Here is a 25,712-nt window from a genome sequence, read left to right as displayed (position 1 = left end):
TGTTACTACTGCTGCTGCTGCAGTTGTTGTTGCTGTTATTGCTGTTGCTGTTATTACGTCTGCTGCTGTTATTGTCTGCTGTTTTTTTTACTATTGTTGTTGTTGTTGCTGCTGCATGCTGTAGTTGTTGTTAAACTGGTTTATGGTCTGCCTTACCCAGTACAGGATTAGGATGGCTTTTTGACTTGCCAAACTCCATGAGTAGGTCCCACTGACCGAGCTCTTTTGCACATCTGTCAACGAATCATACAATACGGTTATCATTTTCCTTTTTATGGATTTACTCATTAGATGGGATCAAGAATTTTGATGTGGGGCGTTCACTCCAGAAACAATACTACACGTAAATTTTACGTTTACGACAAGGTACGCTGGGCAGGATGGAGGATGGAAGGACTCAACCGCGGTGTCTCATCTCTGGACCCGCCATTAGAGACGTTTTGTAATGAGTGGGAAATAACAAAATTCTTAGACATAATGTACCGTTACCGCATGTTACCCCAGTACTGGGTGATACTGATGATTGGCTGAAGCGCACGAAAACAATGGAAAGCCATTTCGCTGTAATAGCATGTGGTATGTACGTACGTATAAGTGTAGTGAGCCATGATCTTTGAGCTACAATGCTATAACATACTGTTACATGCTGTATTCCTGTCATCAGTAGACGTTCTTACCTCAACCAGTGTTCTTCCCATAATTTGTATTCAGACAGTACGGCAGGGCTGGCTGGTCCTCTGTTGTGTTCCTCACGAGCTTTGTTCATAGACTACAATGAGATTCCAACACATTAATACCAAATGTCTGAAGGTCTGTATCGGCCTACTACATCTACTTTATTGTTGTTCAACATTTTCATATCAAGAAAATCACATTGTTTTATGGTTATGACTCTTATCTATTTATCAGTATTTATCTATTTATTTATATTGATTAGATGCGTTCAATACGCTTTATCAATTAATAAAGTAGAAGCAGACGACAGAGAGCTGCAATCACCGTAGCATCAGCAGTTTTGCCAGTGGAATTCAAATTTAAACAAAATTGAAATAAAATGTTGTCCCACTATCAACTAAGAATATCTGTTTTCAAGGGTACTACGAGGAATTGACGCGAAATCAAAACGGAATTGAAACAAAATCGAAACGAAATCGAAACGGAATTGAAATGAAATAGAAAACAATATTATCCCGCAAACAGCTAAGAACAACTGTTTTCAAGGGCATTATGAGGACCACAAGGCATTTTCCATTGTATTTTCATGGTACAGTAAATCGCCAAAATTTTTTCATTCAATATCTTGTGATCAAAGTTCTTAAAAATTCTGATCTATTCCAGCTAAATTTTTTGGAGACATAGCAACGGTAACTAAGGGGAGTCGGAACCATGAATTTCAAATGGCAAAGACACACTAGCAGCAATGCGGCGCATTTTGGACAGAAGTAGGGTTGAATTTGAAACAGTCTTTTTGAAGACTATTCAAACCCGGACGATCACACTCGTCACTCACTCGACCCCGACCTCGAGTTGTTCACTTTGTTTCTTTAGTCTCTTACCAGTTCATAGGAATTCTGTGCTTGTTCGAAGAAGCCCTGGATCTCATATGCTATTGCAGTCGATGTCTCAGGGTACCTTCAAGAAAAAAAATCTTTGGTTTACTATCCCGTTCACTGACAAGCAAACTCCTAAAATACTTTTAATTATAAAGATTGGTTGGTAGTACCTGCATCTTTGTTGCCATAACGACGCCCACATGTCTTCCTCGTTCAGATGTGAATACATCTCGGCCAGACTGTCAAGGGTTTCCTGTGAGAAGAACACGTTTTGTTTTATGCTTAGCTTACTACGATGAATCCGATTGTTCGTCAGTTGAAAGCAATTGAGCAAAGCAATATGCAGCTAAGGATCAAGGGTGGCGTAGTGGGAGTTATACTCGCCTCTCACCTCTGGGGTCTCGGGTTTGATTCCTGGACTCAGCATCTCATGGGAATAGTTTTAATTTTATAAATTATACATTACTGGTTACATTACAGAAAAGACTGGTTTTATAGGCACTTTGTAGCATCCCGTAATGGCAGACAGGACAGGAGTCTTTTTCCTCTGGGAAACTGAATTATTTCTCATGTAAACCAGATTCACTTGTTCCTGCCTCTTGTCATGTCTGCCATTACACGATGGTGCGAATCCTCTATAATCAAAAGTAGGCTATAGAACACTTGTTATATCTTACGTTTGGGTTGATTTCTGTGGCGTCTTCATCATAAAGAGTGTAATCTACGACCTGTTGTTGCTGCTGTGCAATGTGTGGATTGGTGTATTCTTCACACAGAGACGCGTACTCTTCTAACGTTAGGGCTGATCGATGCCAAGAATTGTGAGTCTTGCCCAGATACTAAAGATAAGAAACAGTCGTTTTGATCTATCAGTAACCACATGCCTAGGATGCTGCATGTTACATGTCATTGACGAACAGTGCTATGTTTTACTTGACCTTTCGGCAGCTTTGGATACTCCCAACCATCATCAATGGTTTAAGTCTTATTTATGCAATAGGACTTTCTGTGTGAAAGTTCAGGGAGGTATATCTACCCCACGTAGTTCTGATTGTGGAGTTCCACAAGGCTCTGTTTTGGGACCCACTTTATTTCTTTTGTACATAGACATAACATCAACTTTCATTTATATGCATTAATAATGCATTATTAATATCAATATGTAAATAATGTCAGAACACAAGAAAAATATGAATAATGAAAACTAAGAATCAGACATAGGGAATTCGGAGTCCTAGATGGGAATCGAACCGTTATTCCATATCCTTGTGACCTTTCGCAGATTGGATTCACATCGCCCATAATGCATTTCGGGCTTGGTTTACAACATGCACCAAAAACTTTATCAACCAGTTTTTTTTGAAATTGCTGTATACATGTTAATACTGTCTTACCTTCAGTATGCAAGGCCTGATGGGTACAGCTGGGTCACACTTCGATACACCCTCCAGTATACTATGCACAGCGCTTGGGTGAACGTCTACTTGTACTAGATGGCTGCCACTACACATGAATGGGCTCAACTCGCCTGCAAGTATCTGTTCCATTGGAAATACCAGTAAGTAAGAAGGTCCATTAAAAAAAACACATTCTCTAATTTTCCTCCATAGGCAGAAAGTAGTGTGAAGGTTGTATGGTGAAAGCAATATCTGTGTGTTGTCCATGCACTGACATAGATCAGCCTAGGGTTCGATCTGCAAGTTAGCCGTGCCCTGACTTATAGATCAGCCCAGAGATTTTTTCAGGGTTGGACCTGTGAGTAAGTCGAGCCCTGACTTAGATCAGCCAAGAGGTTGTTTAGGGAGCCCTGACATAGATCAGTCCAGTGTTTGATCTGCGATTTAGTCGAGCCCTGACTTAGATCAGCCAAGAGGTTAGTTCACGGTTTGGTAAAATTTGAAGCTGAAGGTGCAGGTTTTGTCTCTATGAAAGAAGGAATAGGACTGTTTTACCTGTTGTTGTCTGTCAGAGAGCATATTCCATAGCTGCGGGAAGAGATCCACCCATATTTTATGTGCCAGTTTAGAATTACTATGACAAAGTTGTGCAGTGGCTCCTAGGAATGCTGCAGACTGGTGACCAAAAAAGATAGAAAATTAAGAAACTGTGGGGGAAAACCCTGTGACAATAAGCCATGCCATTTTATCCTAAATCTTCTCATCTTCTCTTGTTTAATTAAGAACAAAATAAAGTTTAAATATTTTAGTCCAATGGACCTAATCATCTAGGTATTATATTTTCCCATCAGATCACGTGTCATTCAGTTGAGAATAAAATTCTTTATAGAGGTTTTAAACCATCACGTGTCGGGGCCCATAATACCGCTTGGACTGCCTGTGGTTAGATTGCTCTTGGGAATTAAATTCTTTCTCATGTAAAACGATTGTATTGTTCCTGCCATCTAACATGGCTGCCGTCAGGTGATGGTGCAAACCTCTATTTGAGTTGTAGCCATATTCATGTGTCGTGATGCGTATCGATTAAGCAAAGAAATGATACTCTAGGGAATGACACGTGGTCTGATATGGGAAAACAGTGGTTTAGGTCTATTATTCATCTACCTTCACTTCACGTATATCGTCCAGGAACGTAGTATGGTGTGTTACCATGTCCTTGACCATCTGACCAGCTTGAGTCCTAGATGTCAGGTCTGTGGATTTCTGGTTCTCCATTAACTCAAATAGCTTCTACAATAGCATAACAAATAGCGATCATCACATAAATAAATTTATCTTGAAAGGTAAAGTGTTAGAAGTTACTGAGTTTTGCACTCATACAAACGGCCAGTACATTGTGTCAGCCGTTGTGCTGGCTACAAGTCTACAAAATGACTTATCGCCTATTTGCTTTGATTCCGAGAAAACGTTTTTGAATTACTTTTTCTTCGTTTGCATATGATGTCATAGCCGCCATCTTGGTTGAATTTGCATGATGACGTCATTGACCTCTACTACCAGACTCCCTTGCACACTTTCTTTTGTTCAGTTAATTAGCACCCATTGTCTTACTATTCTCATGAAGGAATACAAATTTGCAAAGCATCTTGGTAATGGGCGTCAAATGACGCCATCATACAAATGTCTTATTGTCAATGAATTCTTTTGTTATATCCACCAACATGGCCGCCGTGTCTTTTGTTATTTCCCTCCCTTTCATGGAAATATCCGATCCGAGGTTCAAAAAAATGAACCTTTCTTCTCTCGAAATTTGAAAACATTTCTCATATAATTCTTTTCATTGTTTTGTCACCACCCCCCCCCCTCCCCCCCAGATCGACGACACACGCAAGGGGTCTATATTTCAAAATATTTCCGATTGACTCACATCAGCATCTTTCTCAGCAAACAAGAACACATTCTCTTTTTCTATATTTTCTTTTTCCTGGTCTGTTTCCATGGGTTTGGTATCTGTATTTGTCTTGCTGTCCTGACCAATCGAGGCCTTTCTTACTTCTTTCATGATCTCCTTGGTAACAGGAGAATCTGTGGCTCGCACAAGGGAGGTGAGGGAAGGTAACATGCTGTAGGTACTGGAGGGAGTGATTGGACGCTCACAGTCAGACACAGCTAATAATAACTAGAATGGAACAATGATAATAATTAATTACCAATAAGGATGGGATGGGAATAGGAATTAGAACGAAAACAAGATGAATGGGAATGAAATAGAAACAGGAATGTGATAGAAATAGGATTGTGATATGCCAAGTCGAGTACGAAATGGGTTCCGTAAAACCATTCATAAGCGCATGACAACTGATCAGCAAGACTTCTTCATCAATCACAGCAAATTCCAGATAAACGGCTATTAAGAATGAATAGCTAGTATGCATAGTTACAATGCATTGTTAGAATGCAGTGAAGTTCTCGGTTTCCCCCACCGTGTTTTACTATTCTCACACTAATAATAACTGAGCCCAGCAGTACAATCTCTATATGAGTTCTGGTACCTAACATTATAGTAGTCTATAGTGGATAGTGCCTACAAGCTATCACAGCCAGTAGTCCATCTTTCGACCTCGGCTTAGCTGGTCACTTATAACGCATGCCTTGTTGACCCGCGCGAAGGACGATGCGGAATGAATTGCGTTTTAAATTTATTTCCTTTGGAAAGCTATTCAAAAAGTCCATCTTTGACTCGAAAAGTGTCTGGCAATTAAGACAGACGAGAAAAGTATGTGTTTGATTTGAAATATGTCTGTGTATCTTGATGAATTTTTGTTATTGATGGCTGATGAAAAAACATCGAACAGAGTTACAAGGCTAACGTAACATTTGCATTCTCTGAACAAGGGCGCTAGGGCAAAAATTGGTGGATTTTTAGCCGTTAGACTCCGTTATATTGGTGTTTTTTTTAGAAGTTAGAAACTGTTTAAACTGTTACTTATATCTGTTCTATTATGTGCTGGCTTGATCTTTTCAGTTTTCCCGTCTATATACGCCAAAAATACTGCTGTGACCATAACGGAGTCTAACGGCTAAAAATCCACCAATTTTTGCCCTAGCGCCCTTGCTCTGAACAATCAGATCGCGCGTTCATATCGTAGTTATTTCGTAAGTACTAGCTGGTACTCACCTCAATGCACTGTTTAATCCAGAAGTGAGCCCCCATTGACTCCCAGTTCTGTTATACAAGAAGAACAAGATTAGCGATCCGTCTTTACACAATTATCTCATGATCAAATAGTTTATTAAATTACCTGAGAGCAAAAGATGTACACGAGTCGGTCGTAGAGCTTCTTTTTCATGGTCTTGTCAAACACCTGATTCAAGGTATGAAAACACTTAGAAATCAAAAGAATACAGGATGCAGGAATGGGACGAGGGATAGTTAGCAAGAGCGATTGAGGCCCCGTCCACACGGGGATACGGGTTGCGTCCACACGAAAATTTTCGAAAACAGTCTCCAGAGTGGAAATTTTCGAATACACTCCGAATACGGATACGTGTGGACGGTCGTATCCGCAAATTTTCGAATACGCTGGCGTAAACACGATTTTGCGCATGCTTAATAAGAAAAAAAGGGAAAAGGCACTAGCGTGATTCAGGCCGGATCATGAAATTTCAGGATACGTGTGGAAAGTGAAAATGAATCGAAAATGATCCGAATACGCTGCGTGTGGACGTGAATTTTTTTTTTTCGGATACAGAAATTTCCGAATACATGTGGACGGGGCCTGAATCAACATTAAAATTCATTACATTCAAAATGAATCTAATGAGTCTGAGGTAAGCCTAAAACAGAATTCCTTACAATAGACGACCTAAAAAGAGTCTCTCTCTCTCTCTCTCTCTCTCTTTGCATGCCCTCGAGCCACTAAAACCAAGGTTTCGCCATTTCATACCTCCATAAAACGTGATCTGATCTGCGGCTGAACACAACGAAGACCAGAAAGGAATGCGGGCTCAAGCTTGGATGCCAGTTCTGTGATCAGAAGTGTTTCATCTCTGCAAAAAAGAAATATTTTCTTGTATTAGAATCACCTAGTCATTAAGTTTACACAAAATAATATTTAACAGATCAAAAACAGTTTTCCGTGTTTGATACTCTGATCAAAACACGCGGGATGTTGAGAGAACACGAGAGGAGCGTAGGAAACCACGACGCGTAGCGGAGTGGTTTCCAGCTTCTCGAGTGTTCTCACAACAACCCAAGTGTTTTGATCAGAGTATCAAACACAGAAAACTGTTTTTGATTTGTTTTATAAAATAACAAACGCGCGAAAGGATCGAAAAAAAGCAAAGTCTAAGTAAATTCTCCCTACATGCAGTCTTATTCAAACTGACCAATGAGCGCGCGCGATAGATTAAAAATGACGGTAGCATGTTTTGATACTCTCATCAAACATGGTTTTCGACCAATCATAGCGCGCGTAGTATCCCAATTATTTTATAAAACTTATTTAATTTGTAATTGAAAATTTTGCGACAAATTTATTTTCAAGATTTCGGAGTCCCCGGATTTTTGGCGACATTAATTAATTCAATAATTAATGAAATTTTTACGCAACTTAATAATAACAAGTATTAAATAGTTCGCGTTAGTAAGGTGTGTTTTTCTTGGTTTGTTTAACAGTAACATCTTTTATCCCCGCTTTTTAATGGTGACCATATTTAATTTTTCTTTGATAATTACCATCACCATGAGTGTCATATTTTTAAGATACTTATTTTCTTAACACTTTAATTTTGCGATTTTGAGTATTTCTGCATGTCCCGCAAAAATCGTATTCTTTGTTAGCTTCATTCTAATGTATAACGGCTTCTTTTGTCGTTTTTGTTGAAGTGCGTTACCCGTGTCCGCTACATGAAGGAGCCAAAATACTTTCGCATGTACTGCAAGATGCCATTCATTATCAAAATAGACCTTTTTCGATTTCTTAAAGTACCTCTGTGTTCCTTGATTACAGGCTCATTTACACAGGATATGGATTACTCAAGCTTTTAAAAAGTGCTAGAATGTTATCGGTACCTGTAGACAAAGTTGACTAGTTCGAGGAATTGAGCCTGTAGCTCGAAGTCATCAGGGAACCTCTTCTCGTAGTTGATCATCATGCGATACAGAAGAACTGTCTTTTCACGCAGTGTTGGAAGATGTTGAATGGTGAGCTGAGTCTGTAGGGGTATCAAATAGTGACAAAAATAAAATAAAATAGCAGTATAAAGGAACGAGGCTTATAATAACGGTCGGTTATTGGGCAATGTCCTGTAAGATTTGACACTTGTCCGTACAAATCTTTGAACATCTTGCAAACATCACATTGAATTGGACTAATTGATCTATTGACGCTTGAGATCCGACTACATATAGATCAACATCGCAAGTTGCTTAAACTGTCACCATTCCATGCACAACAACTGCAACACTGTAATAAAGTCTTCTAATACATACCACTTTGGTCTTGATCCAGTCTTCCACGATTTTCGTGATTGCTCGAAGTAGTTTAGAATCCTGAGGACAGAAAATATATATCTCTTATTAAACGAGTGCGAGGTCCGAACCGTAAGTTATGGACCGCAAATTGACCAATCATAGCGCGTGAAATTACCTTGCCATAATATATTAGTCATTTACGAATTTAGAATGTAAAAGGAGAGAGATAAAGTGGGAAGTGAAGATGAAGACTTACGGGCGATTTCTCGATGAGAGTGATGATGATGGTAAAGAAATGTTTCCGTATTTCTGGTGTCATTATCCCAAGTCGATTCTTGATTAGTTCCAAGCAAAGAATCAGCATTTCACTCGCACCTGAGGGAAAAGAATTTGTATTGTAATACTCCTGTCATAAGACAGGCCTGACTTGAACAAGATGACGACCATCTTCTCAAAGCAGTAGAACCTCTGTTAATAGACTCTTTCCTTATTCCGTAAATACCGCTGTGTTTTATGACTGAAGACTCATCTGCACAGGCTTAGCCTTACTTAAGAGTAAATCATTTGCAAAAGTCAACTTTAATGTAAAGAATGTGCAGCCTGAACAATACCAATGTTTTGAAATCCCACGGACTTTTAATGGTATCTGTGAATAGCTGTAGTGACTTATAAACGAGGCTAAGCCTGTGCAAATGAGTCTGTAGTCTTCAAAAACAGCGGTATGCATCGAATGTGAAACTGGTGTATTGTAAATAATACTGGAGCCAATATTGCACTGCTGTGAGAACCTAACGCTACTGTGACGAAGTCCTTGGCTGGGCTTTGAATGTGACATCAACTTGCCCCCTACAATCACTTTCTAAATGATTTCCAGCAATTTAAAACGACAAACCTTGATTGTCTTTATTCCACGTATTTCATTAGCAAAATGATGTCACAATCACAAGAGTCAATCGCAAGTGAACACGTTTCATGGCTGTTCGTGAATACGTGTAAAAAAGTTTGATGTTTACCGGTGCTCTCGCCTAACACAGCATTGATGTGGTCCTTGTGCATCCTCTGTAGTGCTCTCATAAATGGGTTCATCAAACTACGATCAAGTACAAAGATATCAGTAAGACAACAAAGAAAATGTCGTTTGAGGGACCAAAAAAAGGAGTGGTTCAAGGAGCTACTTGTGAACCATTATTTTTTGCAAATATGAACTAAATTTTCAACTTTTACACGCCCCCCCTCTTGTATTATGGAAACTAAGTCTTCCCCTCGCTCCACACGGTCCTTTGTATCGAGTCACATACCTGTCAATGTAAGAAGGGTTATGCATGCAGGCAGCCTTCAACATCATAAGTGGGCCGTACAAGATAGATGTAGCAGCATTAGCAGCCCTGAAAACAAGCAAACAAGACAATTTATTGAATCTGGTCCAATGAATGAAAGATGTCACAAGTACGTTTACTTTATCCTTGTCGATATTCATAATTGCCACCGCTATCATGATAACCATCACCATCATCACCATAACCATAGCTTTCATCGTCATCACCAGCAAAATCATGCAGGGTCATCATCACCTTTATCATTATCATCATCTCCATCATTGAACCTCATCGTCACTATCATCATTACAGCAATCATCGTCATTATCATCGTGGCCTTCATCAACTTCATTAGTACATTACCAAAAACCCGACAGCATCAGCACCACAATCATCATCATCACATCATCGTCACTTTCATCAATATCGATGATCATTATCAAAACCAATATCATCATCACTATCATCACTACCATCATCATCATCATCACTTTCATCAATATCATCATCATCATCACATCATCGTCACTTTCATCAATATCATCATTACATCATCATCATCATCACTTTCATCAATATCATCATTACATCATCATCATCACCACATCATCATCACTTTCATCAATATCATCATTACATCATCATCATCATCATCACTTTCATCAATATCATGTCTCCAATTAATAAATATCCCATGATATAATCTCAACATTTTGTTTGTCTACCTTTCGAAGTTTGTCAGTCCATCACAGATCACTTTTCCTATGCTGCTGTACAGACCTTCAAGCTCTTCGTACTTCGTGGCACCTGAAGCGACAAAAATAATGATAAGAATAATGATTGAAATAATGAGAAATAATTTCTGTAGAAATATCATAAAACGTTAGAAAAATACATTCTATTCTAAGAACTCACCGGGATCCAGTGGAAACAAAGTCATCAGTCTTCCCAGCAGAGTGTGGATGGCGCGAATCACCTGTATAGCGCGTACCATATATCAGTGAAAAAGTTAACTAACAAAAATGTTCAAATTCAAAGTAATGTTTTTTGGAAATAAGGTTAGTTATCATATGACCCGTACGGCCCTGCTCGCGCGCTCTAATAAAACCATTGGAAAAAGTCACGTGATGGGGGCCGGACGGGTTGACGTAAGCGGGCCGGAAAAACCCGCTGCGCTCGGTCCGTACGGCATGACCTCGAGCCAAATATTTTCCCGTACGGACCTCCCACTCAGTCAATAAGTACATAAGACCCCTTGCTTCGAGTCCCGAGAGGAATTGTTCTGGGGGACAAAACAATGGACCCCTTGCATGTGACGTCAAAGCAGCTCGATCTGGAGGACAAAACAAAAGAATTCCAATCTCCTGAGAATTGGAACCTATTGTTTTGTCCCTCAGATTGAGCTGCATTCCGACGTGCTGCATCCATCGTTTTGTCCCCCAGAACAATTCCTCTCGGGACTCGAAGCAAGGGTTCTATTTCTAGACACCAGCCACCCCCTTGAAATCATTCTGGATCTTCCACTGCCTTCCTTGAAAAAAAAGAAACTGAAAAAATGCAGGATCCAAACCTGGAATAGTAATGGAACAGTAAACCTACCTTAGTGTTCTGACATGTCATACAGGTCGCTATCCCACGTTGTAGAGGTTTGAATAACATTAGAATAGTCTGCTGGGGCTATATAAAAAAAAGGGAAAATCTAACTAATCGATTAACACAACTAAAAGGTTTCCAGGGTACTGCACCTAGTTACCTATACCTTATTGTAGACGAAACTCAAACAGCAACTTTAAGTTACTCTTATTTTAAACTTTTATAAATAGCAGAGGGAGGCGGATGTGGGATGTGCCGGACGAATTTTTAACCAGTCAAAAAGTTGTACGTTTAGGGGCTCCGTTTACACGGGACTGAGCTATCCGTACAACATTCGTACGCCTACCCGTGTAAAACTGGATCCGGTTCCGTGTAAACACAACGTATTTTTTATACAATTAAAGAGACGGCACCTTGTAAAAGCAGTCTAAATGTACTTGGATTCACAACGGGGCAGGTGTCCCCCCGTACACCATAGATTGTTTCTAATACTTTCATACTTACCAGCACAGACAAAAGGTAGGTCAAGATTTCGATTGCTGTACAAACATTGGCATAGTTTGCTGCTGGCGTTTGCTCCTGGAAAAAAAATTAAAATACTTCAACAATATTTTCTTGGATTCAGCTTCGCTCACACTATTCTACAATCTAGTACAAAGTATCATTTTAGTTCATAAAAAAGAACGACAGACAGACAAATACTTACCACAGTAACAAGTAGTTTATCCAGCCAAGCAACACGTAAATCAGCACCTGTAAAATAATACGAACAACACTGTTTCATACCATCATACGAGCTTGTTTTGATGCCTTTTTCTATCCTGACATCAAATGCATATAGACCCAGGGCTTAAGATAACGGCTGGATATCGGACAATGTCTTGACTTGTCCCGTCAAATATTTGCCTATAGCTGGTCAATTTAACCAGTAACGTTCAGTCAGAAATGAGGTATGACTACTGAGCTAGTGATCATGACCGGCAACTGATCGGCCGTTATTCTAAGCCCTGAGACCAAGATTGCTATCAAGGTGAAATAGCGCAAAATCGCAGGCAACATTGTTGGACGCGTGCCAGCTACGCGTCTACCTTAAATCAAACGCACAAGATTTTGAGGTCTCTCTTTTAAGACATCTTCGTGTTTTGTAATGTTAACAGAAAGAAATACCATAATGATGTATAGTAGTAATAAATTATGCGTTCGGTGTGTATATAATGAAGTAGAGAGAATAAGAGAAAAATATCAAATGCCCTTGGCAGAATTCGAACCCACGTCTTCGGTATTCTAGTCCGATGTGTTAACCACTACACTACAAGGACCAACCACGCTGGTAACGCAGCCAGAATATGAAATGTAGGGTAATCGTGAGGATCCCAGAGCGATATTTTTTCTCTATACATAAGATGATGTCATTATTTTACCTGGCCAGAGATCAGGTTTAAGGGTAGTCTTTAGTAGCAAGACACAGCGTCTGGACAGACTCTCTCCTTGAGATCCCACAGTCGTTGATGGTTCATTCACCTGAAAGATAGCAATTAGTAAGGTTATAGTATTGTTAATTGGCAATCAGTCCACAGGGAATACACACACGCACCTCCAATAAAAGAGTCACGATTATCATCAACAGCAGCAGCAGCAACACCAACAATAACAACAAAAACAACAGCAGCAAAAGCAACAACAACAAAAACAACAGCAGCAAAAGCAACAACAACAACAACAACAGCAGCAGCAGCAGCAACAACAACGACAACAATCAGTAACAGCAACAAAAGCAGCGTCAAAAGCAACAACACCTACAACGTAATATCTAAGAAAGAACGCATCTTACCTGGCAGGCGATCCTCAGCAGAAAGTTAACAAGTGCGTCAGAATGATGCTTCTCCAGTGGTGACTTTAGTTTGCTTTCATTGATGGCAGCCGCAGCACGGGCCGCTGCTGAGGTCTGTACGTATGGACGACAAAAATATTCATTTGTATGTAAAGCGTTATACAATAAAGGGCTGCTTGACATCGAGGTATGCGCAAAACTAAAGCCATTGAATCAACTGCTTGGTTTAACTTGACGTCATTTCCTGTCTTGTACAGAATGTTCATCAGCTGAATCCCAAGTTTTCAATAGGATTCTTTCTCGTTGATGGCACATGGTGGTTAGTGTTTGAACACCATTTGGAGCAGATAATGAGACTTTAATCAGCTGATTAAAACCCAGCAACTCAAAAGCAGTTTTCTCATTGATGTTTCACACTAGAAGGACGTAGAGAGTTTACGGCAAACGTAAAACGTCAGTTGACCATCAAAAAATTCTTTAAAATTAGTGAAAAGAAATCGCAAAAATCTCTAAGTAGTAGATAAACAAAAGAATACTTGTCTTTGTCGAGAAGGTTTGTAAAACAGTGAAATGTAGGGAAACGATAAAAACGTGGTCACGTTTGCCGTTTGCGGGAAGGAGAAACGGGAATCTTAATCTGTCTATTATATAAACCTCGAGCTTAAACCTGTATAAATAAGTATTTGGTGGACAAAAAAAGGTCTACTTGGAGAGCAAAACCGTATAATCTCACTCAAAATACCTGTGACAGGGAACGAGTTCTCTTTGTATCTTGAGGCGTGGAAGCATCTTCGGCAGGACGCTTTAGTGAAGGCTAAACAGATAAATGGAGCTATTTTACCATGAAAATTAAACCTGATATAACTCTATAGAAGATTTGCACCATCCCGTGATGGCAGCCATGACAGGTGGCTCAAAACGTTAAAGCAGCTCAATTTGGAGTACAAAATTGAAGAATTTCAACCTCCTAAGAATTGGAACCCTATTTTTTGCCATCTCAATTGAGCTGCATTCCGACGTATTGTAAGGGGCCTATAGAGTCTTTTTCTCCTGCGAAACTGAATTCTTTATCATGTAAATCACATTAAACTAGATTCAATTGTTCCTGCCTCCTGTTATGGCTGCCATCACGTGATGGTACAAAGCCTTTATTATCATGAAAGCAAAAAGCATAGCTTCTGGCTCTTGTTGAGAATGATCTTTTGAAGAAAATTTTTAAAACTCTATAAGATACACAAAAAGTCTAGAGTCAAGAGCATTACCTACCGTTGTTGGGGGCTCAATCTGCATTAAAAAAAAGAAATAATATCAATATTAATAATATTAATAAATGAAATATCCATTGGTTTTCTACATTTACCGGTATCACTTAGTTTGAAGGGCCCCTCAATCGTGTACCGGACACAGTTTACGTAATTGAATAGAAAAAACAAAAGGAACCTAATTATACAATAGAACGAAGCTACACACCGAACGCACAATTTATTACTACTATACTATGAAGAATACAATAGGTTTGTGGTACACGAATGAGGACCCGTTTGAGGCGTCAATGACCGCATAGGACAGGAGATACGAAACTGGAGTCAATATATCTGACTCTACCATGGGTGTAATGTTTTCCCATTTCAGACCACGTGTCATGCATTCTCTTGAGAATAAAATTCGCATGTGCAACCGTTAAACAAAGGAATGATACTCTAGGGAATGACACGTTCTGAGGTAGGAAGTAAGAAGGAATTAAGAAGTCATTAGACCCCTTGCAGCTAGTCGAAATGCAGCTCAATAGCCCACTTCAGAGATACGCTTCGCTTGTCAAGCACAAAGGTTTCAGTATGAGGCTCCGTGTTAAATGCTTAGTCATTCGTGACAAGATAAAAGAATAACTTGAATTTAGCACTGAGCCTCCAATTGAAACCTTTTTACTTGACAAGCGAAGCGTATCTCGGAAGTAGGCTATTTTGAGGACATAACAACCGGTTTCGAATTGACTACTTCTTCGATGCGGCGGCCATCTTGAATCGCAAGGCATTATGGGTCATCTAAAACAAATTGCTAGGTGTCTATTCACCTCAGGGGTAAAAGTCTGGTCCTGTTCGTCTTTGATCCTCTGCATCTCCCATTTGATGATCACTTCAGCCAGGTCTACAGCAAGCTTGCGATGTTCTATGACGGCCTGTCAAGCAATACAAATCAACATTAGCTTTTATTTCAGATTCCAATTGACTCTAAGGACCACAGCAGAATATGTCACTTGATCCACACCCATTACTGTACTACATACAATGACGCTAACTTAGATCCCGTCCACACGTATAGGTTTTCAATCGTAAACGCATACTTTTTGATGCGGTTAGCCCTTCCTCCCACACGTAAACGATGAAAACGCTCTCCGTAAACGCATACTTTTCAAAACGGTCTTCGAAGTGGATACGTGTGGACGGCTGAAAATGATTCGTAAACGATGACAGTTTACGTGTGGAAGGATTCATTTACAAAAGAATGCGTTTACGAATGAAAAGACGCGTGTTTAGGGTCTTAGAAAAACCAGGGGAGTTCTTGGATGTCTGTGACCTCTCTTTCAGATCGGCAATTCTTTTGCATCCTGCAGGTATTTTTGGAGAGGGGAGGGGAGGCAGGGAAGAATATATTGAGAATGGAGAGAACCCCCCATAGAAAATATTGGATAAACCCCTAAAACTTGTCTGATCTAGAAATATGACTTACATTAGCTGTAAATCCCAGTCTCTGCATTGCACTGACCATGTGCTGTGTTAGATGAACCCTTACTGGATAGTACACCCTGTAATGACGTACTAGGAGTTGACTGAAATAAAAATATGTCAAATGAACAAGCGAACGAACGAATAAACGAGCGAACGAACGAACGAAAATCGAACGAACGAACGAACGAACGAACGAGAGCACGCACGAACGAACAAACGAAAGAACAAACGAACGAAAGAACGAACGAACGAAAAAACGAACAAAACAACGAACAAATGAACGAACGAACGAACGAACCAGATTACTCACAGCATGTGCACGAGCTGTGCTACGGTATGGCCTTCTTCTACGATAATCTTCTTGGTCCAGTGAGTGAGCATAGCCTATAGAAAGATCATGCAACAAATAGAAGTTAACATAGATACCTTATTAAATTAATAAACGTTCTTGTTTTTTGAGGGGCTTCGTTGGAATAGAGAGTTTTCACAGGCAGGGCTTGAAATAGAATTTCTTTCAGCCTGCCATAACAAACGAGCATGGTAAAAGGAGGTCATTCCAGTCAATTTTGCATGTCATTTTATTATTCAGTCGGCAGAGTAGTATAGGGGATGGGGGTTCCAGCGCAACGACAACCGGAGGATTACCCGTCTAAAGTACCCACCTCGATTCGTACCGCGATTACCCGCATCCCGTGTCTATGTAAGATATGTTAGTCTATATATGGAGTGCGAAGATTGTAAAGAGTTTGTTTTTGACTTCTGTATAAAGTGCTTAAAACCCAAGTTTGTACCTACTAAGCCAAATAAGTATATTTGTTGTGGTAAAAAAATGCAAATAGAAGACGACACGTCAGCACAGTGTTACGAGTGTGGTAAGAATATTCGTAATGCCGTACCAAATGCCACCAGAGAGCAGTATTACGCTAATGGAGGCCGTAAGAAGACCCCATACAAAAGAATAAAATACTTCAGAGACTGGATGAGTTACATACAAGGTCATCAGTCGGTATATTTAGATAACGAAGTAATGGAAAGAATTATAGGCCACTTAGAAGAGCCAACGCCACAAAGCCTGCGGAAAACGCTAGAAAAATTAAAGCTAGGGAAGTATTATAAAAGTATCCCCTATCTTTTGTCTGAAATTACCGGTAAGTCTATTCCTGAGGTTTCTGATATGAGCAGAGCCGAGTGGATGTTTTGTCAGCTGAATAAGGATATTCCTTATTACCCTGATGTAATCTATGAAATATTTTACAAAATTGACCCCAACCACCCCCTGTTAGGATGGATTCCGAGAAAATAAAAATGCAAAACTGGCGTTTATTTTGCCAGAAACCCCACTGGGGAATGCATCGCGCAGAACACCAAGCTATCCCCAGTGGGGTTTTTTGCATTTTGGGCTTACGGGGCTTATTTCATCCCGCGCCAGAGGCCCTCTAGTACATACACATATATCTTTCTTACGACCCACCAGAGGGTGAACTCCGGACAGCGTCCCGAGACACCCCCTGACTTTTCCAACTTTTCCAATCGCGAAACCCCCCATCGCGGGGTTGAATCGCACTTTCTACCCCTCCCCCCACGGTTGCTGTGAGTGGGGGAGGCTTTTTTTCACTCACAGCAACCGGTCCAAATGCGTCTACAGCGAGGCTCGAACTCGGGACTTTAGGCCTCCCCAGCCCCAAAGTCCACGATCACAAGCGAACGCCAGACACATCTGGACGCTTATGTATGTGAAAATTATTATATTTATGTCTTACACTCTAATTTGCATATTTTCTAGACTGACGTTCGATATGTAAATAGAATCCCGTCACGCTCTTTTCGAAGCAGATGTTTACTGAGCAAGCTTTCTTTGAAGCTCTTCTTTCGCTTCTTGGTAGATCTTTTTGCGAGATTCCTCGGAAAGATCTTTTACGACTGTTTTTTTATTTCTTATGTCCGACTTTAATTTCTCGTACTTTTCCTCTTCGGCCAGAATAAGCGAGAATTCTACGTCGTCTATCTTTCTATCACGCAAAGCCTTTGAGACAAGGTCAGTGATCGTATTTACTTTAGCCCTTGACAGAGCTATTGTCGTGTCGTGTTTTGATATTTTGCTTGACAACTGTTTCATAATGCCCGTAGCAACAGCCGAAATAATACCACAGGCTGCCCCAACGCCGGCCAAAGGAACTCCAACGATTATTCCCGGTCCAGTAAGCGAAGTAGCAACGCCGGAGCCCGTTAACACAACAGATATGGATCCTGAAGTTATCGCAATCTTATGTAGCGTACTCCTGGCTCTGACGTACTTTTTTCGGACTTTTTCGTAGTGTTTCGTTTGCCCTTCCAAGTAAGCCAGGATTAGATTTACCTTATTCAAACGGAAGTTCTCGGCATTCAATTCATTAGGTAAATCAGGATAGAGAGGAGGTGCTGATGCTATAACATCCATTATATATATAATGTACGACGCTTTTGGGAATGATATACAGGACAACCAAAAATACTGGAATTGGAGAGAATTTAGGAAAAGGTTTCCACATGCGGGTGCTAGTAAGTTCGAAAGAAGACCCGATGGGATTTACTATAACGGTGAAAGAATGTACAGCAATGAGGATTTAAAACCTACGCTGGTCGATCAGGTGAAGCATTTACCGGTTGTACAGCCTAATTTCCCAAGGGATTTATTAATGAACAAGGAAGATTACCCATTTTACGATGCTGAAGGTGGTGTAAACGAATTTGAAACGATGGTAACGTTCCTGAAGATTTCAGTGGGTAAGCAATCATTTGACATAGTAGTAAGGAATATCTATGGGGATACGATGTTAAAGCATACGTCAGGTAAAGAGGCCAGGGAATGGTTAGCAGGACCCAATATGCGATATTGGCCACAGCAGTTAAACTTTGCTGTCTGGGCCGCCACTAAAGGTTGTGGCGTTGCCGCGGACATGTTCCACATTTCATTTATGCGGTTTCACGTTGCCTTTACGGTTAGGAGGCTGTTGAAGGAACTTAATGTACCTTTACCGGGAGATAAGGCATTTAATCCAATGAATAATCGATATGACGCCGCAGCCCTGGAAAGGTTAATTAATGAGTTCAAACCACAGCAAAAAGATTTTCGTTACAAAGAGGGTAAGACGCATGGGCTGGGTATAGTTTACGTTTGGGGTGCCAACGGTGAGAAGCCAGCCGACTACGGACATCAAAAATACCCAAGTAATGAGTTAGAGTTTGGTGATATGGGTGGCGATAAGAGTAATAATTCATTAATTACCAGAATTCAATCGAACTACCTCGACACTTGGGATCCATTCGTGTTGATGAAAGGAAAAGGTTTAAGGAACCTAGCCAGGATCAACCGTAGCATTGAAGCATTCGTGTATTGTATCTTAGGAGCGCAGGTAAATACCCGCAGCCCCATCATTGGATCCCAAGGTGCTTCGCGGGAAACGCAAGAAGAATTCCTAACTTTATTTGAGTCTGCAATAACAGAAAATGACATATCCAAGTCAGTGCAGAGATATCAATTGGCGGTGCAGCAGTCTAAAGTGCGACTGGATTACGCTTTGTCGCCTGGTTGTTGGTTAATGCCGAGTAATTTGGTTATTAACACCAATTCCGTTGTGGGTTATAACAATAAGCTGCAGCGAGCTACTAAGGATATGAAGTTTGGGGTGAATGACGTGAACTCTGACATGACCAAGAGCATTCCTCACTTCGTAGAGAAACCAAAAAAGTCACACGAAGCGAAGCTACCCGTAGTTAAGAAGGTCCATGTTATGCCTACGATACCTGAGGAATACGACCATAACTTGCTAAAAGCCGGCTTAGCCGCCGCGGGTGTTGGTCTTAGTTATTATATATGGCGATGAATAACCCCTACATGGCTGGAGTAGATTGCGTTTATACGACTTACACAGGCGAGAAAAAATACACCCAGAGCTCTTGGGTTGATGTTACGGGTATGTCAGTGAATTTGAACTACTCAGGAAAGAAGTTAATTCTTTGTAGTATTTGCATTGGATCTGCCAGCCACGCCAACGTCGGCTTTAGGTTCCTGGATGACAATGGAATACTGCAGCCCATGCGCGCGAAGACAAACAACAGGGAGCCTACGCATTTCTCCGTAGAGCCGCCGGCGCATAGCACCGAGAATTTATCGGTTTGGACTTTTCATATGGTTACTGATTGCCATGGGAAGGTAAAGCTGCAAATGCGCGTAGATGATACTGGGAGCGTTTGTGTAAATAGCATAGAAGATCAAAGAGATACGGCTTATAATCACAAGACCATTAGCACTCTTACGGTGCTTAGCCTTTAAATATATGAACCCACACGTAAAAGAAGATTGGTTTTTTCATTACCTGGAGGAATATTGGCATCAGGGTGACGAATGGATAGACATTTGCACGTGGGTTAGAGTTGGAGGGTTGGGGTTAATCATATGCACCACTAACGTTAGCGCATTTAATGACGCTAACGTTAGGTTTAGGATTATTGACGAGAATAACCAACCATTATTACCTTACAGAAAAAAAGATAATAATAGGAACTTAGCTCATTTTACGTATGAAGCCCCCAGAAGTTTAGAAAATATGGCGCCAGTAACGTTTCACATGATAGTTAATTGTCAATATGCAAAGCTTCAATTTTGTCCAGACGACATGATACGTCCGGGGCACCCTGGTATCGCCATGATCAATCGAACTCATGACAAAAGTGCTACTTGGAGTCATAAGACTATTTCTACTATGACTGCCATACCCTTGATACCAAATTATCAAGGCGGCGCGAATACTATCTTTACTTATCCCCCGTTGAGGACGCTTCGGATGCCTGACGACGATAAGCCACCAGTAACGTACCCAGATAAGATTAAACCTTCATCTTCTTCAAGAGTACCACCCCAATAGCTACTACTAATATCCAAATGTTATTCCCCACAAACTTCAACAGTTCTCCGCCGGCCCTAAGTGCCAAGGAAACAACCGAACCCAGCAGCCCAGGAAGACCGGCTGCCATCTTTTTTCCCAAGTCCGTTAGTCCATTGCCTAATTTCTTTACGCCCGCGCCCGTAGCCTTAAGCGCGGACAAGATCACGCCTACTACGCTTGAAATAGCGACCGCGAATGCCAGTGGAATACCATACTTCAAAAGGGCTCTTTTTACCTTTTCCTTGGTGGTAAGCCCCAATTCTCTTTCCAGGTTTTCCTTTTGCGTATGTAATTCTGCAAGGCGCTCCTGAAGAGTCTCTACTTCCCTTTGAGCTGCTTCCCTTTCCTCTTCGGGGCGAGTTTGATCTGCAACTATTTCCTGCTGCCGCTCTATTTGTCCCTCCAGGTCTTCAATAGCCTGATCTCTTTGCCGGATTTGTTCTTCTTTAGCATTGATTTCAGCAACCAACTGCCGCCGTTCCTCTAAAGAGTTAGCTATGGTGGTACGTAAGTTCCTAGCTTCTTCCTTGTTTATGTCTAGGTCTTGCAAGGCAAGTTCAAAGGCCTTTTGAGCTTGGTCCCTATCGCGTAGGGCTTTGTTTCTTTGTTCTCTCATTTCCATTATTCTTTGGTTCTTGTCATCAACTTCTCTCTTTTGAGCATCAAGGAGTAGTCGGTTTTGTCGCATATAATCTGCTTCCCTTTCTTCCAACGTTTCTTGTAGTCCTTCGACGCGCTTTTCTAGCGCGACCTTTTCATTCAGGGTTTCCAACCTTTCTAACATGCTTCTAGTGGCACGCTGGAAGCCTTTTAATCTCGCCACGTCACCCCTAACTTCACCATCTTTATCAAAGAGGGGTTGTGGTTTCGTCCAGCGGTCTTTGTCAGGATATCTCAGGTCCTGGACGCTTATGAGGACTTTGTTTCCGCGTTCTGTGAGCCTTACGTCGTCAGCATCGAAACGGGAATAACGCTCATTTAGCTCTTGCATTGCCCACTCTACAGTTTCCCGCGCGGTTGCTCCGCCCATGTTTTGAAGCTCCAAGTATTCAGGGATGGGTTTGCCGTGGTGTCTTGATTGCCACATGCGATTTAAGGCGACCTTGGCGCTTTTCCATCTACTACCATATTTATCGTGTAAGGCTGCGTCGTAGATTAAGGGGTCGGTTTCCGGGCCTTTAGTCCATGCGTCGTATTCTTCGTCGTTAATATCGACTTGACCTTCTTCAGTGGTGGGATCAAAATCTGTTCCTTCTACTTCCATTATATATGATAAGCTCAAAGTTAAACCCCAACGTATTACCTAAGCAGGTTGGCGGACTGAAAGCAGAACGCACCTTTCACCGAGTCACATTCACCCCAAGCAGCGCTAAACCTGGAGAAACGCTGTACGTAGGTGTGCCCCGCCTAACAGATAACCTAGTATTAGTTCCTGGCACCCTGGCGTTAAGGTTTGATTTGACGGTGCAACCTACCGTCGCAGATGAAAGGATTATCGTTAACAACCTTGGTCGCAACATCGTCTCAAAGATGCGAGTAAAGTTTGCCGGGGAATCCCTCTTAGACTTAAACAACTATGACCTTTACACCACCTACAAAGATCTGTGGTTGACTGCATTCGAAAGGGCACAAAAGATAGAGCAGGGTATTGGTAGCACAATCTTACGTAAGGTTAGGACTCCTACCAAGACACAACCTACTGACGGCAGCGGAGAAACCGCAGTGGCAGATGCAAAGGCCATTAAGACAGCCTATGGTACTAAATACGTAATACCATTGGACTTTGAGGCTATTACCAGCCACGGAGTTTATTATCCTAGACAGTTGAGTGAGTTGCAGTTTGAAGTGACCTTAGCCAACATAACTAACATCATTGGCGGGTTAAGCACTGCGTTGTCGGGAAGTATTCCTCCATATGCCATTACCAACCTGGAATTGCAGTATGAAACCATACGTTCCGAAGATCTAGCACGCAGCGCTGGCATGGAATACAGCTCCGGAAAGGCTTTCTTGTATGACCACGCGGTAATGTACAAAACCTTTAGTTTCCTGGATAAGACAGACGCGGTAATTACTCAGAGCATTAATTTACCACGTCGTAGTCTTACAGGGCTGATGTTGGTATTTATCAAACCTTATGAAGCCGGTAAGCGCGACTCTGAAGCCTTTCATAACCCCAACATCACCAACGTCGGGATTAGCATCAATGGAGTTCCAAATAAGGTGTATTCGCAGGGAATGAAGCCCTCAGACATCTACAGGGAAATAAAAAGAAAGTTTGGGGATCAAGTTGCACCCGGCGAGTTCTTTACCGATAAGTATGTACTGTGGATTGACATGCGAACCACCAACGACGAGGATTTACATGGACAGGGATTGCGTCTGGTAAATACCCAGGACGGTATTACCCTGGAAATCAAGCGAGATCCAAACACTAGTGCAGGCGACTCAGACAAGATCAACGCATACGTCTTTGTGGTCTCTGACGCGCAACTGACCGTAGAAATGAATCAGCTAAAGAGTGTTGCGTATTGATTCGCGCGCTGCGCTCCCTCATCCAAGAAAGGATAAAAATATCCCTTACGTATATAATGCTTCGCGTATTCAAAAACAACAACACCAAACTGCAATGCATAGTGCAAGGCGATAAACTTTATTTCAAAGCGAAGGAGGTGGCTTTGGCGTTGGGTTACGTTAACTCTAGGGACGCAGCTAGAGCACACGTCTCAGAGGAAAACAAGGTAACTTTGGGGTCTATAAAGGGTGTCAATCTGACTGACACCCCTAATGCGCAACCACATACCGTTTACATCACTGAAATGGGTCTTTATGAGTTAATATTCGGATCTGAAAAGTCCGTAGCTAAGGAGTTCAGAAACTGGGTGTTAGGCGATGTTCTCCCTACCCTCAGGAAAACAGGTAAGTATGAAATAGAGCGGCGCTTTGACAGTCCTAATAAGTTAATATTCAAAATAGAAAATGAATTTGACCTGCATAAGAAGGTCGTAAACTACATACGCCGATTCCACCCTATCCTACTGCTGGCACCAGGTCTTGGAGAACTACAGGACTCAGCTAGAAAAAGAATAGTATGTTGGCAGAAAGGTTACCAGGCAGGTCAGCCTGACATCTTAGTTCTCAATGCACATAAAAAACATAATGGGTTATGCTTGGAGTTGAAGACACCTAAGGGTAACGGCGTATTATCCTCAAAACAAAAGGCATTACTCGCACAATACAAAGCAAATGGTTACCTAACTATGGTGTGCAATGATTACGACCTTATATGCAGGGAGATCGACCATTACGCGGAAGGCATTCGCATACCTTGTCCTTGGTGCATTAAGGCTTTTAAGACGCAGGATGCGTTAAGGACTCACCAAAGAATATTTCATAGATATAATGATAGTTGAACAGACACACTGGCGTGAATTAGTCCAAGGCATTTCATACAGAATAAAAAATTATGTTGTGTTCGAAGACATTAGCCGTTTAAGGTTGGTCTTGGAACACGACGGTAAAGAGTGCACACTGTGGGCACCGGACTGCGTGCGGTATGTCCTTCAAGGTGAGGAATTCACACACATACGCAGCTATGGTAAGGTCAGCGGTCGATGGAAGTTCGACGTTGAAAGGAAGGTAGATGCTAATCCTCTGTGCGATTAGAAGTCATCCTCATGGGCGGTTAAGTATTGGTCTGCTACGGCGGACCTCATTTTTTCTGTTATCTGGTAAGCGGATACGGTAATTAAGACGCCTCCTACGAATGCTGCGATTTGAGGAATCATATATCTTTATCATTTTTCCAAGCCTTTCGTACCGCCAGGTAATGGTCTAAAGGACGTGGTCCGTCGTATAGACAGCACCAAATATGTTGTCCGCTCCGTTGACAGCCGCAGCGATCGCAAATAGCCTCCCAGTGTTCCCTGTCCTCCCATTTAACGCCCTCAACATCGTCAAAGCCTACAAAGGTTTGGTCAATTTCCTTCTTACGCTTTGTCAGCGCCCGGGAGGTTTCAAGGGGGCAACAGCGTTCGGCTATGTCACCGTGGGTTTCGCAGGCAATACCTTCTAGGTGGTAGCGGCGGCAGCGGTACTTATGCCAGTTCTCTTCAAAGAAGGGCTCATCACAGCGGCGGCAGTAGTTATTTAGACAGACTTTGTTGTCGCGGTGATATTGTAAGGCTTGGAGGGTGGACAGCTTTTGACCGCAGTCACCGCAAATGGTGCTTATGGGACGGTATCGCAGTCGCTCCATATACTTACAGATTCTCTTTGTGTTTTAGGATCTGTGGGACACCAATGCCCAACAAAGGATCCTTCGGGGAATACCTTATTACAATGAGGACAGGCGTATCTTTTCTCCTCACGAATTATGCAGTCGGCAGGTAGTTCACACGTAATGCAGTCCATATATTGAAAGGGTTACTAGGATTCCTCCTGCGCCTTAACTTTGACGTAAGGATATCTTATTTCATTATTATTATTATTTCTTAGAATACGTTACGTAAAGACTTAACTTAGGGGTCCTTAATATTATTTCATTATTATTATTATTTCTTAGAATACGTTACGTAAAGACTTAACTTTGACGTAAGGATATCTTATTTCATTATTATTATTATTTCTTAGAATACGTTACGTAAAGACTTAACTTAGGGGTCCTTAATATTATTTCATTATTATTATTATTTCTTAGAATACGTTACGTAAAGACTTAACTTAGGGGTCCTTAATATTATCCTCTTTTCATCCATCATATTTAAGTAACATTAAAGAATAATAATCAATCATTAAAACTAAAGGTCCTAAGAATATCAGCCTAATAACATTTAAAACATTAAAGAATAATAACCAATCATTAAAACTAAAGGTCTTAAGAGACCCTACCCTAT

General features: G+C 41.2%; 2 protein-coding genes across 3 annotated transcripts in view; one reads left to right on the top strand and one right to left on the bottom strand.

Annotated features, from left to right (window-relative positions):
- The window catches only part of LOC116307870 (transformation/transcription domain-associated protein-like), a 64,668-nt gene that overhangs the window by 21,132 nt on the left and 17,824 nt on the right, over positions 1–25,712 (bottom strand). For both annotated transcript variants that reach the window (XM_089036897.1, XM_089036898.1), the window contains exons 14-42: positions 16,203–16,276; positions 15,894–15,993; positions 15,238–15,342; positions 14,433–14,450; positions 13,909–13,980; positions 13,167–13,280; positions 12,757–12,856; positions 12,042–12,088; positions 11,840–11,914; positions 11,342–11,419; positions 10,658–10,718; positions 10,468–10,549; positions 9,725–9,811; positions 9,440–9,516; positions 8,683–8,801; positions 8,445–8,504; positions 8,025–8,167; positions 6,898–7,000; positions 6,253–6,315; positions 6,129–6,176; positions 4,878–5,129; positions 4,115–4,240; positions 3,506–3,625; positions 2,948–3,091; positions 2,231–2,392; positions 1,724–1,806; positions 1,557–1,632; positions 678–769; positions 157–233 (exon numbers count right to left, since the gene is read on the bottom strand). In XM_089036897.1, coding sequence (XP_088893023.1) covers positions 157–233; positions 678–769; positions 1,557–1,632; positions 1,724–1,806; positions 2,231–2,392; positions 2,948–3,091; positions 3,506–3,625; positions 4,115–4,240; positions 4,878–5,129; positions 6,129–6,176; positions 6,253–6,315; positions 6,898–7,000; positions 8,025–8,167; positions 8,445–8,504; positions 8,683–8,801; positions 9,440–9,516; positions 9,725–9,811; positions 10,468–10,549; positions 10,658–10,718; positions 11,342–11,419; positions 11,840–11,914; positions 12,042–12,088; positions 12,757–12,856; positions 13,167–13,280; positions 13,909–13,980; positions 14,433–14,450; positions 15,238–15,342; positions 15,894–15,993; positions 16,203–16,276 — 2,758 coding nt within the window. The remainder of the gene's footprint in view (positions 1–156; positions 234–677; positions 770–1,556; positions 1,633–1,723; positions 1,807–2,230; positions 2,393–2,947; positions 3,092–3,505; positions 3,626–4,114; positions 4,241–4,877; positions 5,130–6,128; positions 6,177–6,252; positions 6,316–6,897; positions 7,001–8,024; positions 8,168–8,444; positions 8,505–8,682; positions 8,802–9,439; positions 9,517–9,724; positions 9,812–10,467; positions 10,550–10,657; positions 10,719–11,341; positions 11,420–11,839; positions 11,915–12,041; positions 12,089–12,756; positions 12,857–13,166; positions 13,281–13,908; positions 13,981–14,432; positions 14,451–15,237; positions 15,343–15,893; positions 15,994–16,202; positions 16,277–25,712) is intronic.
- LOC148907432 (uncharacterized) lies at positions 18,244–25,295 on the top strand. The gene is made up of 2 exons (XM_089037250.1): positions 18,244–18,655; positions 25,104–25,295. The coding sequence occupies exons 1-2, from the start codon at positions 18,340–18,342 to the stop codon at positions 25,160–25,162; spliced, it is 375 nt and encodes a 124-aa protein (XP_088893376.1). The 5' UTR covers positions 18,244–18,339; the 3' UTR covers positions 25,163–25,295.

The sequence above is a fragment of the Actinia tenebrosa genome, unplaced genomic scaffold, assembly GCF_029948245.1.
Source record: "Actinia tenebrosa isolate PJP-AT-01 unplaced genomic scaffold, QUT_ActTen_1.0 PGA_scaffold4__44_contigs__length_22323623, whole genome shotgun sequence".
Classification (NCBI taxonomy): Eukaryota; Metazoa; Cnidaria; class Anthozoa; order Actiniaria; family Actiniidae; genus Actinia; species Actinia tenebrosa.
Note: the sequence above shows the minus strand (reverse complement) of the source record. Positions and strands in the feature narration are given on the sequence as shown.